At 37.6% G+C, this 16,592-nt stretch overlaps 3 protein-coding genes across 4 annotated transcripts; all 3 read right to left on the reverse strand.

The window, feature by feature from the left end:
• Positions 1-4,772: 4,772 nt before the first annotated feature.
• LOC116707547 (olfactory receptor 52N2-like) lies at positions 4,773-12,953 on the reverse strand. Of its 2 annotated transcripts, XM_032544934.1 has the most exons (4): positions 12,692-12,953; positions 12,546-12,594; positions 10,779-10,822; positions 4,773-5,966 (listed from the first exon to the last, which is right to left on the reverse strand). In XM_032544934.1, the coding sequence occupies exon 4, from the start codon at positions 5,922-5,924 to the stop codon at positions 4,989-4,991; it is 936 nt and encodes a 311-aa protein (XP_032400825.1). In that variant the 5' UTR covers positions 5,925-5,966; positions 10,779-10,822; positions 12,546-12,594; positions 12,692-12,953; the 3' UTR covers positions 4,773-4,988. The 2 variants fall into 2 exon arrangements, with proteins under 2 accessions (XP_032400825.1, XP_032400826.1); XM_032544935.1 differs by lacking the exons at positions 10,779-10,822; positions 12,546-12,594; positions 12,692-12,953 and adding exons at positions 7,889-7,942; positions 8,093-8,140.
• LOC116707548 (olfactory receptor 52N2-like) lies at positions 9,511-10,610 on the reverse strand. The gene has a single exon (XM_032544936.1). It carries the CDS (start codon positions 10,517-10,519, stop codon positions 9,584-9,586), a length of 936 nt encoding a protein of 311 aa, XP_032400827.1. The 5' UTR covers positions 10,520-10,610; the 3' UTR covers positions 9,511-9,583.
• A 1,259-nt stretch (positions 12,954-14,212) lies between the features above and the next one.
• LOC116707549 (olfactory receptor 52N2-like) lies at positions 14,213-15,915 on the reverse strand. Its single transcript, XM_032544937.1, has one exon. The coding sequence runs from the start codon at positions 15,363-15,365 to the stop codon at positions 14,430-14,432; it is 936 nt and encodes a 311-aa protein (XP_032400828.1). The 5' UTR covers positions 15,366-15,915; the 3' UTR covers positions 14,213-14,429.
• Between the last annotated feature and the right edge of the window lie 677 nt (positions 15,916-16,592).

The raw sequence follows: 16,592 nt of genomic DNA on the forward strand, positions 1-16,592 counted from the left end.
ATTCTATTCTACTGAGTTTTGTTTTGCATGGTTTAGATTTCGCCCTCTCCAGCCGATTCAAACTAATTTATATCTATGTGCCAATAAATTGTTGCAGTTCTGCCGTCATGAAGTCCAATCATGTCTGAGTCTCACTCTCAGTTTTCCAGTTATGTCAGTTTTTAATTGAGTTCAACTCGTCTTTGTTTCACAAGTTTGTATCTTTGGAGTTTGTAGAGAAAAACTAATTAGTTTGTCTTAAATAACTGAAGAATATTTTACCTGAGACCTGGAAGATAAAGACTTTCTGAGTTGAAATTTAAAACAAAATAAGATGCAGAATATGTTGCAGGTTGAGACATCAGGCTGTAATTTTACCCTAAATGTGTTGAATATTCAACCAAACCAAACCACTGACATGCTCATGTTTTTAAAAAGTTGCATTTTTGTATCTTTATGAGATCTTTATGTCCTTCTTTCATTGGCGTTTGTACTTTGAAGGATAAACTTCTGACCTCTGACAAAGCAACAAAGGTGGGAGAGAACATGAAGGTCAAAAACTGACTGACATAAAACTGATCTGGAAGCAAAACAGAAATGATCACAAACAGAAAATTCTGTGTTTTATCACTTCTTGTGAATTTAATGTGATCCCTGACAAAAAAAAATCCCGTCACCTTCGTTTTTTAAGAAATCCTTTTTGACTCCAAATTTCCGACTCGCATAAGAAAGAAAACAATGGAAACTGGTTATATATAAATAACATTTTGAAAAGTAGTATTTCAAACATCAGACAAACCCCAGGAAGAGCAGAAGAAGAAGAAGAAGAAGAAGAAGAAGCTGTTGTTTTATAATTTAGCTTCACGTCAATAAAAATCCTGAAGAAATAAATTGTGACGTTCAGATCAGCTGCCTAGATACCAACCATCCTGGATTATGAGAATAATAAACAGACAAAATCAAAGATTTGATGGTTGAACTGGGAGTTACTGAAGCTCTGCTGACAGTTCAGCTCTAAATGCTTCACCTGTTGCTGCTGCAGTTTGTTGCTGAATGTCTGCAGACTGACGATGACTTCAGTGAAAGGAAACCCACTGAATCTCCACCTTTATACCCTCTGTCACGTTACCATTGGCTGCAAAGATTATAACTTAAAACATGCTAAAAAATAATTAACAGAATACCAATAAATCTGCAATGTTTCTTCTGTTTCCTTAGGCCATCTATACAGTTTGAAAATAAATTATTTCCTGTACTGTTAACTTCATTTCTTCTGGTAAAATTAATCAATCTTTGGTATAAAATCCATAAAAAGTTGTTTCAATGCACAAATTTTTAGTTAGTTTTTTTCCCTTCACATTCTAACCTTGAGAAAACAAAGAAATAAAGAGCTTTGTTGTAAACTTGTCTGTTTTTTTCTGAAAACATGTTGATGTGTCCAACACTAAAGAATCCTACTGGTCATATCTTTGGTTTCTCTCACACACTTTAAATCTTTCCTTAAATACAATTCATGGTAACCTATTCACCTCTAACAGTAATGTTTAACTTTTGGTGTTTTACATTTAAACATTTTATTATTTATGCCCTTTAATAGACACATTAAAATATTCACGTGTACTTTTTGTTGACATTTAACGTGCAGTACAAATAGTGTTTTTTTTTTCTTTGTTGTTGCTAGTAACTGTCATTTACTACCGCAAGTAAATCCTTTTGGCTGCTTCTACCTTATTGGTCAGTCAAGGTTAATATCAAGTTTAAGCAATTTGATTGGCTATGATGGCTGGGGGTGAGTTGGGGGCGGAGCGGGAGGTAAGAACTGCGATACGTCACAGCGCCCGCCATTTTGGATGTGACAGATCCATTTTGTCTTAGCCAGTAAGCTAAGACAAAATACAAGTGAATGAACCGAACATAAAGCGCTCTTGTACGAAGTATTTTATTTTATTTTTAATATTTATGGTCATGGTGGGAACAATAACGGAGCTGTACGTTCCCGCTGTACGAACTGTTGTTCACGCCGGAAGAAGCTGGATTCTATGTTGTGGACTTTTTAAAAAACTAAATAACTGGAGCTATGAAGTTTTTCTGGATGTTTTCCTGGATTCTGGAGCTGCAGAACCGGACCGTGAGCCGGAGTGGACATTTGGACCGGAGTTGGAGCGGTTTTGCTGCCGGACCGTTAATCCCCGGTGGGGTGAGTAACCTGGTGGGAACCGCCATCATCAGGACGAGCATAACATGAACGTCCGCTAAGCTTATAAAGCTAATGGATTGATTTATTCCTGAAAGAGACTAAATATGTGAAATGGATTAATTTAGTTCTCCAGTCTGCTTTTTATTGTTGGGTTTTCTTCATTTTCTTCAGTTTAAAGGAGGTTTTGTGCATAGTTGTGTTGTAGTTACATTTACTCAATTGGATTTACTTGAATTAACTTTCTGAAAAAAGAACTTTTCAGAGTATTTTTTACTACGTTGTACTTTTTACTTTTATGAGTCATTTTATTATGAAGTATTGCTACTCTAAATTGAGTTTGATTTCTGGATTTTCTACCCACTGAATGAGAAACAAACATGTTTTAACCAAAAATTCACCAGACAGACACACACCTGCAGTTTCATGTTATTTATTGAAAGAAACTGATTTGGAAAAATATTTACTTTTACTTGATTTTGTTATTTTTTTGTTACTTATATGGACACTTTTTGACAGCCTGAGACATCCAACATATAAACATTTTATATATATAGTGGAGAAAACAAAGTTGATATTACAAAAAACCTTAACATCTTCAGTTTTAACCTGATCATTCAGGACTTGAACAGGCCTAGAGTCAAGAAATGGACAGCTAACATCTCTGCACACCCCACACATCCTGGACACAGACACTCCTAAGACTTGAATCTTTAGATTTGTGCTACAGAGAGTAAGTTACAAAAATCAGCCGCCAGAGAGGGAGTTTATTCCCCGGGGTGTCTCTATAATTAACCCAATGAAAACCTTACGCTGAGTAGTAGTAATAATAACAATAATAATTATAATAATAGTAATAATAATAATAATACTTTATTGATCCCCTAAAGAGAGGGGGAGAAGGATTTAGTCAGTTACTCTATGAAATCGCCACTACCACAACCCGCTATTTTTGTGTTCTTTTTCCTTAAAGTTTGTCTAAATGAAAAAACAAAAAGTACATTCTGTTCATTTGATCCATTATTGTCTATATAAACTCCTGATCAAAATCTTAAGACCAGTCCAAAAATTGCAAGAATTAGCATTTTGCACTATTGGATCTTAAGAAGGTTCTAAGTAGAGCTTCACAATGTTAAAAGGACAAATCAGTGCAAGAGACAAGAACATTTGAGCTGGGAATTGTCTGAAAACTGCATTTACACTCAAACATGATTTTTTCAACTGATCAAAAGTTTAAGACCATAGTCTTTAAAAGACAAAAGCTGTGCAAACATCTGGATTCCATGTCATTTTCTGTGAAGTCTTTACACTGTCAAGACCTCCTGATGGCAAAAGCAAAAAAGCTCACTGACTTTGAACGTGGTAGGATTGTTGAGCTGCATAAGCAAGGCCTCTCACAACGTGCCATGGCTGCTGAGGTTGGACGCAGTAAGACAGTCATTTTGCATTTTTTAAACGATCCTGAGGGTTATGGAACAAAAAAGTCAAGTGGTAGACCCAAAAAAATTTCACCAGCTCTGAGCCGCAGGATCCGATTGGCTGTCCGTCAAGACACGGGACGATCCTCTACCCAAATTAAGGCCATTACTGGTGCTGACTGCAGCCCAATAACCGTCAGACGGCATCTGTGAGAGAAGGGCTTCAGAAACAAAAAACGTCTTCAAAGGCCACGTCTTCTTCAACGCCACAGAATTGCCCGTTTGGACTTTGCAAGGGTGCACTAAACATGGGACATTGAAAGGTGGAAGAAAGTTGTCTTCTCTGATGAGAAAAAATTTAACCTTGATGGTCCTGATGGCTTCCAACATTACTGGCATGACAGGGAGATCCCACCTGAGATGTTTTCTACACGGCACAGTGGTGGGGGCGCCATCATGATTTGGGGTGCGTTTTCCTTCAATGGAACAATGGAGCTTCAGGTTGTGCAGGGGCGTCAAACAGCAGCTGGCTATGTGGAGATGTTGCAGCGGGCATCCCTCATGACTGAGGGCCCTCGTCTGTGTGGTAATGATTGGGTTTTTCAACAGGACAATGCTGCAGTTCACAATGCCCACCTGACAAAGGAGTTCTTCCAGGAGAATAACATCACTCTTTTGGACCATCCTGCATGTTCCCCGGATCTAAACCCAATTGAGAACATTTGGGGATGGATGGCAAGGGAAGTTTATAAAAATGGACATCAGTTCCAGGCAGTGGATGCCCTTCGTGAAGCCATCTTCAACACTTGGAGCAACGTTCCCACTAGCCTCCTGGAAACACTGGCATCAAGCATGCCTAAACGATTGTTTGAAGTCATCAACAAGAATGGTGGAGCTACTCATTACTGAGTCCTTTTTTTTGACACTTTGTTTCTGTTTTGGGGGGTTTTCGGGTTTTTTTGAGCTATGGTCTTAAACTTTTGATCAGCTGAAAAAATCATGTTTGAGTATAAATGCAGTTTTCAGTTAATTCCCCGCTCAAAAGGTTTTGTCTCTTACACTGATTTCTTCTTTTAACATTGTGAAGCTCTACTTAGAACCTTCTTAAGATCCAATAGTGCAAAATGCAAATTCTTGCAATTTTTAGACTGGTCTTAAGATTTTGATCAGGAGTGTATGTGTATATCAAGTATGGTGAAAAACCAGTGTTTTGAGCTTTTTTGACATTTAAGGATCTTCTTGTAGCTACTGAGTGAGCCATAACCTCTGTTGTTGAGTTAAATGTGAGTGATTCTGTTCAACGGCTGAAGTTTGGTCCAAACGGATCAATGATCCCAAACATAACAGCAGCAGAATGATCGTGGTCTTATTTTAGAACAGTATTTCATAGTTCTTATTTACCGATAAGAAGGCAGCATTTTGACGATGTTTTGTCGAATCTCAGTGGTTCTGACTCCGTAGATGATCGGGTTTATACAGCTGGGAAGAAACAGGTACATGATGCTGACAAAAACACGACCAGCGTTTGGGAGACTGTTCATCCGATAAGCCAAGAAAGCCGTGAGCGTAAAGGCCAAACCGATGACGATGACGATGATGTGAGTGATGCAGGTGTGCAGAGCTTTAGCACTGGATTTACCTGAACGCAGCACAGAGCGGAATATGATTATATATGAAGCGGTGATGCACAAGAAATCAACTACAGTGACCACAAAGACTCCTAATAACCCAACCAGACTGTTGATGGCTGTGCTGCCACAGCCCAACTCCACCAAGGCCATGTGTTCACAGAAGCAGTGGTTTATCACATTCCTGAAGCAGTACAACACTTTACCTGCTAGAATCACCACCGCTGACACCATGATCACATCCCTGATGAGAACTGGGATGATAAACCTGAGGAATCTGGGTAGAGACATGTGATCATGGTAGGAAAGGGGCCTGCAGATGGCAAAGTATCGGTCCAACGCCATCCAGACCAGCAGAGCCGACTGACAAGCTCCTAACATGTGAATCAAAAACATCTGAACCAGGCAGCCGCTCAGAGAGATCCCGCTCGCGTTGAACAAGACGTTCAGCAATAGGTTGGGGATGAGAATCAGTGGCAGGCACATATCAACAAATGACAAGCAGGCGATGAGTATGTACATCGGGGAGTGGAGGCTCCTCTGTGAAATGACCACATAGATCAGCAGGGAGTTGGCAAACAGAGACACAAAGAACAGAATCAGGAAAGGGATCGAAATGAAGGATTTCAGAGCTCCAAGCTCACTGAAGCCACTGAAGATGAAGTAGTTGTGCAAGGAAATGTTTTCCTTTAATGGTTCCATCATCGTTTTCTACCAAACCGTCCTGGTCCAGAGCTTCAGATCAGCCTGAAAGCAAAGGGACAACAGGTCAATATTCATTTCTCAATACCCATCCATCAATCCATCCATCATCCATTTAACCAAACAGCATGTATGGAAGCTGCTTTTCATTTCCATGGTAATGAGTGGTTAGACAACCAAAGGTCCTTCTTCACAGCCTCCACCTGTACCTTTAATTTTGTTTTAGTTTCTGCCAACCTGACTTCAGTCATTTGCATTACAAAGTCTCTTTTATGGTTGACTGCTACAAACCTTTTCCTTTCCTTTCCTGCCTGTTGTCCAATTTCCAACAAGACAGACAACCAGTACCTTCCTCGAAGCTACATCTACAACAAAGTCTTGAAGATGCCCATTTAAATTCCCAACTACAACAAAAACAAAACTCTGAGGTTTAAGTGGAAAATCTTAGAAAAAGTGATCTCCACATGTCTGTAGCTTATCCCAACAGCTTGATTGGGTTCACAATGTTTCTTACTCTTTTGCACCTCCAATTTAACAGCAGTCAATAATTGATTTAACCTTCTGTCCCTTTGTTAGACATGTGGCTGTAGGTGTACTGATTATTGGCGTCTAGTCCTATGTGACCAGACCAACTGTTTGTAACTTTCTCTCCAAATGCATTTCATTCTCACCAGGAACACAATTACACAAATAAAGTAATATTTTTATATCTTAGTTTCTTTGCACCAAACCTTTCTGTACTCACAGCTTCCTTTCTGTAAAGGCCTTTAACAGCCGCAGAGTGAAATCAGACAGGACAAAGATGTCAGAAAAGAAGAAAACACTTTGGTAAATATAACCCTTAGATTCCAGGACATTCACAAATAGCTTTAAATATGGAGAAATATTATAAACATTTACCATAAAACATTTTATTCTAGGAGTTGAGAGCAAATAACTATTCATGTTCTGAACAAGAACCTTTAATGAACTCTGATAGTTTTTACATGATAGATGAAAAGTATTTTATAATCATTGGTAACTAATTTAGCAATAACTTGTGGATTACCTATTGCTAGAATCTGGTGCAGTGCTGGGAAAAGCAAAAAACTAAAGAAATCTGCAAGGAGGTAAATAACAGAGCTGTAAATCTGCAAAGTTTTAAAAGACAAAATATATCTATTGATAAAAACATTAAAAATACTTCAGTCTCATGAGAAATTAACAACATCGTAGAAAAAACACAAGCAATTTTGGTCAGGAAAAGAGGCAAAAAATGTTTCATTTGCTTCATCACAGATTTTTTTTTACCTCAATAACAAAACTTTACATTTTTATTTTAACAGAAATTGATGTCTAAAAGATTTTAAATTTATTGTTAGCATTTTATATCCATAATTTTATCTTACAAGTTTCAGAATTTCAGAATGACCTATATGAACAACAACATTTCAGCGTGATTTATTAAATATGTGAGTTTATGCCAAGTAAAATTCCTGTTTGCTGTAAAAATCTTGTCAAAATGAAGCGATTGTGATGGAAAGCAGCTTTAAGTAAAACCCCAACCTCCAACGCCTCACACTTAGTTCTCCTGTTTCACTGAAACAAGAAAACTTGTTGAAAAAGAAACAAATTTGGAATCTATTCAATATTTTCTCACTGGAATTTTTCTCTTTTTTACCTTTTATAATATTGTCAATAAGTAAAAAAAAAAAAATAGGGAAATGACTTTGCACCATCTTCTCCTTTCACTTGAGTTTATAATCTTAGAGAAAAGCAGCTAAAGGCTGAGCTGGTTTCAGATAAATAAAAACTGAACAACAGTTAAAAACTAAAATAAAATCTAAACACATACTGATTAAGCAGTTCCCTGCTTAACTCAAAACTTCAGTGATTTCAGATTTCAACCTCAAAAGACAATGATATAAACCTTTAGCAGAACTTTAGAGAAATCAGTAGAACTTTAGTGATTATTTTGTCAGACAAACCTTAGAAAAAGCAGAAGTTATTTCCTCGGGTTTGACTTCACATCAACAAATATGCTGAAAACACAGAAAGAAAGTATTTATTGTTTTTGTATTGGAGACTAAAGTCCATGAAAGATAAAGTGACACAAAAGTTAAAACCTCAGTGAGAACAGAAATGATCTGGAGGTTAAATTGGAAGTTAACATAATGCTGTAAATGGTTCACCTGTTGTTGTTGGACGTGTGCTACTGAACGTCTCTTCTTCACCCAGCTGTGAGAAACTACTTCCTCTGACTCAGCACTTTTATACCTTCTGGCCATTGGCTGAAGACAAAATAGAGCTCATCGCCAAACTATTACAACTCCAAAAGTGTAAATGCTGGGAAGGGAAATGAGAAAAAAAACACATGAACTCTACAACTTCCTTTAAACTTTTAATTCTGAGTGCCTAAAAACAGAAAAATTAAGGTTCTTTAGGAGATTCAAGTGAAAAGTCCCAATGTTAATTTGATTGAGATGATGTGGCATAACCCTAAACAGGCAAATCATGCTCAAAAACCCTTAAATGCAACTGAATAACACAACTCTGCAAAGGAGACTAGACCAAAATCTGTCACTGGATTTGACCAATCTGAACTCCAGCTGTCTTTCCCAGTTAAACTCTGTTTCCCAGTTAAACTCTGTTTCCCAGTTAAACTCTGTTTCCCAGTTAAACTCTGTTTCCCAGTTAAACTCTGTGCAGTTTGTTCCGGACAGAGGCTTTGATGATTTCATGATGAGATTTCCTGATCTGCAGGTCAAAGGTTTCTACTAACTTACAAACTTTCACACAATCAGAAATTGATAATTTCCTGATTGTTTTAATGTAAAACTGACATCTACCTTGCTCTAGGTTTCATAGTTCTATGCAGGACTTGACTTTATGGACAAGACTCAAATGCTTCATGAACCATGTTGCAAACATGCACTAAAGTTTCTATTCTAGTTTGTTTACAATATTTGATTAGAGATTTTGCATCGTATGTTGATCTGATTGTGAATGTCCATTTTAATGCAAGGAAATGAGTCCAATCTAATAATACAATTTACTTATTAATTTACTATATATATTTTCAAGAATTTCTGCCGTTTTGGTAAGAATTGCTGTCTTGTTATGTCCCCTTGATGCACATTTGTCCTCCACATGCTTATGGACCATCTGGGCATTAATACTGGAGCATTCACCAAACCATCCATTCAACAGACTGTTCCCTAACACACTGATGAATGGTCGCCATCTGTGAGCACCTGGGTGTTTCATGATGTCATCTGGGAAGGTCACCTGTGGGCTGGTAGCAGGACATGGTCTCCCGGCGGGTTTATCAAGTCCTACTGATGTAAAACGTTTGGTCAGGATTTTCCAAATTACTTGTTTGTGCACTCCATATTCGTCAATTATGGTGATTCTGATATCAGAACAAAACTTGATTCCAACCATCACTGGAGATAAAACTGGAGATTTAATCTTTTTTGTAGCCAGAGGACAAAAAACTGAGTGGAGTGTGACTCCTTTACCAAAGGGAGGGAATTGGTCTGACGGCTGAAACTTGCTCCAGTCTGGGTCGTAAACCAGTGATCCCGAATGAAGCACATGTACGACAGAATGACTGAAAAAGTACTTTATTGACATTGGTAAATAAAATTTCTTGGTATTAAAAAATAATTCACAGTTTTTACCTATCGACAAGAAGACAGTAGTTTTAAGATATTTTGTCGAATCTCAGTGGTTCTGACTCCGTAGATGATCGGGTTTATACAGCTGGGAAGGAACATGTACATGGTACTGACGAAGAGACGACCAGCGTTTGGGAGACTGTTCATCCGATAAGCCAAGTAAGCCGTGAGCACGAAGGTCAAACTGATGACGATGACGATGATGTGAGTGATGCAGGTGTGTACAGCTTTAGCACTGGATTTACCTGAACGCAGCACAGAGCGGAATATGATTATATATGAAGCGGTGATGCACAAGAAATCAACAATAGGGACCACAAAGACTCCTAATAACCCAACCAGACTGTTGATGGCTGTGCTGCCACAGCTCAACTCCACCAAGGCCATGTGTTCACAGAAGCAGTGGTTTATCACGTTACTGAAGCAGTAAAACACTTTACCTGCTAGAATTGTGACCAGTGACACCATGATCACATCCTTGATCATAATTGGGATGATAAACCTGAGGAATCTGGGTAGAGACATGTGATCATGGTAGGAAAGGGGCCTGCAGATGGCAAAGTATCGGTCCAACGCCATCCAGAGCAAAAGAGACGACTGACAAGCTCCTAACATGTGAATCAAAAACATCTGAACCAGGCAGCCGCTCAGAGAGATCCCGCTCGCGTTGAACAAGATGTTCAGCAACAGGTTGGGGATGAGAATCAGTGGCAGGCACATATCAACAAATGACATGCAGGCGATGAGGATGTACATCGGGGAGTGGAGGCTCCTCTGTGAAATGACCACATAGATCAGCAGGGAGTTGGCAAACAGAGACACAAAGAACAGAATCAGGAAGGGGATCGAAATGAAGGATTTCAGAGCTCCAAGCTCACTGAAGCCACTGAAGATGAAGTATTGATGTGAAGAAATGTTTTTCTTTAATGGTTCCATCATCGTTTTCTACCAAACCGTCCTGGTCCAGAGCTTCAGGTCAGCCTGAAAGCAAACAGATAACAGATCAATATTCACTTCTTCATGTCCATCCATCATTCATTTAACCAAACAGCAGGTATGGAAACGGCTTTTCATTTCCAGGGTACTGAGTGGTTCAGCAACCAAAGGTCTGTTTTTTACAGCTTCCTGCCATTCCTTCAGATTAAAATTACGGAGGTTCACCTTGTTTTTTTCTCCAGGTAACTTTTATCATTCCTACCTGGACATTAAAGGCTCCTAACAGGACAAACTCAAGATGGCGGCCTGGCGAAGAAAACATTCAGAAATGTTACAAAGGTGAAGTAATGTGAGCCACTGAAGGATCCATTACCACAAAGCTCACTCCTTCATCTGTCAGGGGACACGTTTCACAGGGGAGAGCACCGACACTCATCTGGATGTTTCTGAGTCTCGCCTCTATCTAGAAACATGGTTCACCATTCTGGACAAAAATTACAAGTTCATGCATTTATTTCACGGCTTGGATAAAACCTTCTGACCTGAAACTTAAACTGATTTTGTAAAGAGAACGGGCAGACATGATGGATTTGTGTAATTTAGATTTTTTCTCCAATCTTTTCAGCACTCTGCTCACATCTTCCTTTATCTAATGGCCTTTATCCTCCTCAGAGCAAAATCAGACAGGATGAAGATTAAAGTGCATAAAGTGAACACTTTGATAAACATAATCCTTAAATTTCAGACAGTTTCTTCTTCGCGAACAGGAAATCCAGAGATGGTTTTAAAGATGCATGAAAAGTCACATTTTACTATAAACTAACATATTATTCTATCAGCAAAAGAAATGTATCATCTGGACAGTTTCAAAGCTTTTCTTTTCACAAGAAAAAAATAAAATCATTTTTCTAATTATTAACAGCTGATTTAATAATAATAAGTGATGGATTGCCTACAGCTGGTATGTTGTGCAGCTGTGGAAAAGTGGGATAAAGAAAGCAAAAAAAAAAAAGAATCTGCAAGCAGAGAAACTACAGCGCTGTAATTCCAATGATCTACAGAAAAAATAGCAAAATAAAATTCTTATAATTATTATATTATAAACATTTAAAACAACACATAAACATAAGAGTCTGTTTCTAACCTCGCCTGTGATGCACTAACTGATATTTCCAGATAAAAACAAACTATTAAGACAAACATTTAAAACTCTTTAGTCTCAGGAGAAATTAATGCCATCTTAGAGGAAACATGACCGTCTTTTGAGTTATTAAATTCTTCTTTTACTGGGGTTATTCAGGTATAGAGGCACAAAACATTTCATGGGTTTTATATCTCAATAATAAAACTTTTCACCTTCACAGAAATAATTAGATTTTACATTATTTTCTTTGGCATTTGACAAAAATTGTAGTTTTATTCATCTAACAAGTTTCTCAAATTTTTATCTATGTCCACAATAACATTTCACAGTGACTTTGTCTTTAAATCTTATTTTACTTTTTAAATGTGTGCTAAGATAAACTCCTGTTTCTGTAAAATACTCTGCAAAATCATGGCTGACGGCTGCAACGAACTTCCCACATTGATCAACTGTTCACACACTGAATGGAAGAACGTAAATCTCCAGTTTTACTGAAACAATTGCTTCTGAATGAAGAGAGATAATGAAAAATGTTGAATGTTCTTCTTACATTTTAATAAAGTTCTCAAAAAGTAAAAAAAATACAAGAAAAGATTTCACCCCTATTTGTAGCCTAATCTGTTTTTACTAGGATTTAAAAAATAAAGGAGAAAAGCAGCTAAAGGTTGAGCAGGTAAACAACAGATCAAACTCTGCAACAAAACCGGGTTGTAAGCAATTAAAATCTAAAATAACTTGAATACTGTTTTAAAAATGTTCTGGTTTCCTGCTCAACTCCAAACTTTACAAATTTCAAAACTCCAAAGAAAAGAAACTAAACTTTGTGGCATCACTTAAAAATAAAAATATCAGTTAAACTAAAAAAGAGGAATTTATAAATCAAACCTTCAGAAGAGCAAAAGTTTCCTCAAGTTTCAATCACATCAACAAAATGCTGAAAACAGAAAAAAATAACAATTTCTGTATTAGACTCAAGAGCCTGAGAGAAATAAAGGAAAATAAATAAAGATAAAACAGCAGAAATGGTTAACCTGGAAGTTAACGTTTGATCCGCTGACATCCCGGCTCTGAATGTTTCGCTTGTTTGGAGTTTGGTACCGACCGTTTCTGCTGACTAGGCATCTTTCCTTCCTCCAGCTGTGAGAAGAAAATCCCTCTGACTCAGCACTTTTATATCTTCTGTCACGCTGTGTTATTGGTTAGAGAAAAGTTGGAACAAATCTCTGAACTTTTACAACCTGAGACGTAAATGCTGGGATGGGAAATAACACAAAACTTAACTTTTTAATTGAACTTTCATTTAGAGCCAATAGAGATGAAAGATAATTTATGTATCAATTTTATCAATTTAATTGCATCTTCAAATGTCTTCCATTCTTGTTCTCAGACTTCTTGTCTGAATGATAAAAAATCTGATAAGATTGGAGATTTTAACACTCATGGTGAGAAAAAGTTACAGTCTTAGTAAAACCTGTACTGATATCTTAAAATGGGGTTTACCTAAAACGTCTGCACTGCGACACACTACTGTTGCATTCTTCATCTTCACTCATCACACAGAGTGAAAACTACGACTTCCTTACAACTCTGACTTATTTGATCAATGAAACATTTTTGGGCCACATAATATTTTAGGTTTTGATTTTAGAAAATGATCAAACAAAGACGTCCACTGGCTCAGCTCTCTGTGGCGTTTACTGTTTAAGGCTCTAGTGGTTGTGGGTCGGTGTTGGGGTTTCCCTGCTCTGTTAAAATTTGTGCTTTGTGTGACGGTTTTGATTAAGGAGACGTGAGTCGACTGGTTCCTTTCTGGACATTTATTAGCTCCATCAACACTAAATGTCCAATAAAGACCGGCTGGAATCAGATGATTAAATGGTGGGCTCATGATGAACTTCATTATCATTGTAGAAAACACAAAGCTTAGCTTGGCTTTCCATTGTAGCTTCTGATGTTGGTGCCAAGGCGGTTACCGGTGTCCCTCCATTCAGGGACAAGTTCAAAAATGATGTTCCTCTGCGCCGAACTGCTCCTTCTGTCTTCTCAGCACTTTGTGAAATTTGTGGAATATTCCACGCTAAAGGCACTCTGAAGTTAATCATGTGACAATATGTAGTATTGATGACTGATGCCTTTAGAAGCCGTTTGGTTCTGTAGTATAATAAAATATTAGCTGGAATTGGTCAGTTTGTTGATTCCAGTCTAATGCATTTCTGTGGGTTAGTCTGCTAGCTTGATGCTTTTAGCATTAGCTTTTAAAACACTGTTAAACTCCACATTGTAGCAATTAAGTATTCTATTGGTTATTCCAACAATTAGTCAAATAAAAGAAATTGGTGCTTTCTGTAGGTTTTTCATTTAAAGGGAACATAATTCAAAATCCAATTTTTTTAGCCCATAACTATATTTTTTGTGTGTCTAGGAATGCAAACTGTAGTTTTATTCTTTCGCTGCTGCGTAGATATCTTTATAATCTCTTTGGGTTATATTTTTCAGTCCGTTCATTCTCTATTGTTTGTAAACACAGAGAAAACACAGTAAACACAGTAATGTTTAATGTCTCATCACCCCATTTGCTGTGGAACTGCTAAACAAGGTCATGACTTCCTGCTAATCAGTTTTATGAATCCGCCATGTTTTGTCCTTGCAGCAATTTTGTAGTCGAAGTTCAGTTATGCTGGAGTTGCAAGTAATCAAGTCAAAACAGATCCTCTCGATTAGAGATGTGGTAACAGGATGACGTTTTAAAAAATGTTTCCCAGTTCTTACCTACCGATAAGAAGGCAGCATTTTGAGGATATTTTGTCGAATCTCAGTGGTTCTGACTCCGTAGATGATCGGGTTTATACAGCTGGGAAGGAACAGTAACATGCTACTGACAAAAACACGACCAGCGCTTGGGAGACTGTTCATCTGATACGACAGGGAAGCCGTGAGCGCGAAGGTCAAACTGATGACGATGATGATGATGTGAGTGACGCAGGTGTGCAGAGCTTTAGCACTGGATTTACCTGAACGCATCACAGAGCGGAATATGATTATATATGAAGCGGTGATGCACAAGAAATCAAACACAGTAACCAGGAAGACTCCTAATAACCCAACCAGACTGTTGATGGCTGTGCTGCCACAGCCCAACTCCACCAAGGCCATGTGTTCACAGACACAATGGTTTATCACGTTACTGAAGCAGTACAACACTTTACCTGCTAGAATCACCACCGTCACGATCATGACCACATCCCTGACCAGAAGAGGAATCACAAACTGGAGGAATCTGGGTAGAGACATGTGATCATGGTAGGAAAGGGGCCTGCAGATGGCAAAGTATCGGTCCAACGCCATCCAGAGCAGCAGAGTGGACTGACACGTTCCTGAGAAATGAACAAAAAACATCTGAACCAGGCAGCTGCTCAGAGAGATCCCGCTCGCGTTGAACAAGATGTTCAGCAACAGGTTGGGGATGAGAATCAGTGGCAGGCACATATCAACAAATGACAAGCAGGAGATGAGGATGTACATCGGGGAGTGGAGGCTCCTCTGTGAAATGACCACATAGATCAGCAGGGAGTTGGCAAACAGAGACACAAAGAACAGAATCAGGAAGGGGATCGAAATGAAGGATTTCAGAGCTCCAAGCTCACTGAAGCCACTGAAGATGAAGTATTGATGTGAAGAAATGTTTTTCTTTAATGGTTCCATCATCGTTTTTTACCAAACCGTCCTGGTCCAGAGCTTCAGGTCAGCCTGAGAAACAAGTAGAAAAAAGAAAATCAGGTCAATATTGATTTCCAACCAACCAACCAACCAATCATACATTAATGAAGTTGAACTACTTCAAGTTGAAGACACCTGAATCAAATAAATGCAATGAACTGTAGAAAACCCCTCAGCATAAAAAACACATCAAATACAAGAAAACCTCAATGTAAACAATCTAAACCAACTATGAAACTTTCCATATCCCCTAGAAAAAAAGAGATATTAACATGTATTTAAAATACATGTTAATATTGGTTTCATAAAAAATTAATTTGGCCATCTTTTAGAAGTCCTAAACATGTTTTGTGATATTTTATCACTGACGGAGCAAAACACATCACTTGCTTTGTAGGTTTTCTCTAGATAGGAATGTTTGATTTTTATCTTAAGTTTTTTAGCATAAGTTTTGAGTTTAAGTTTTTACCTGTATTTACAACATGTATTTTATTTTACTTGTTAAAAAGTGTATTTGCACCTAGAAAAACTCATATTGTCTTTAAAATCTTTGGCAAAAATAAACATTTGTTACATAAACTTTCAACACCGACAGTTTCTCACATTTCTTCTTTTTGTACTGGAAGAAAGTGAAGAGTGATCCTGAAGATTTGAAATGTAATCACAATCATTTTCTCATCGGAAGTTTTTACTTCTTTATCTTTTGAAAACATTCAGAGTTTAAAATGGCAGGAAAACACCTTTATCTGCTTTAATATGACATCCAACTTGAGAAGGAAAACAGCTAAATGCTGAACAAGTTGCAAACAAATTAAACTTACCAACATTATTCTATTGTAAGTTGTTAAAATCGAAAATACCATATATACTAATTTTGCACATCAGAAATGTATGTTTAAAGGAAAAAAGTGCTTGTTCCCTGCTGACCCCTGAACTACATCAGTGACTTCAGATTCTGATTTTAAAAGAAAACATATTAGCAACATTTTAAACATACATGTTGAAACAACCATAAAGGAGAAATTCTCTCATCAGACAAACCTTCAAAGGAGAAGTTTTGATCTCTACACACATATGCTAAAACACTGAAAAGGATCAGTAAATGTTCCTGTGTTAGACTCAAATCCCTGAAAGATGTGAAGGAGAGTAAATGGAGTGAGAGCAAAGTTAGAACAATAGAAATGATTTGAATTTAAATGATAATCTGCTGGTAGT

Source organism: Xiphophorus hellerii, chromosome 18 (assembly GCF_003331165.1).
Source record: "Xiphophorus hellerii strain 12219 chromosome 18, Xiphophorus_hellerii-4.1, whole genome shotgun sequence".
In the NCBI taxonomy this organism is placed as follows: Eukaryota; Metazoa; Chordata; class Actinopteri; order Cyprinodontiformes; family Poeciliidae; genus Xiphophorus; species Xiphophorus hellerii.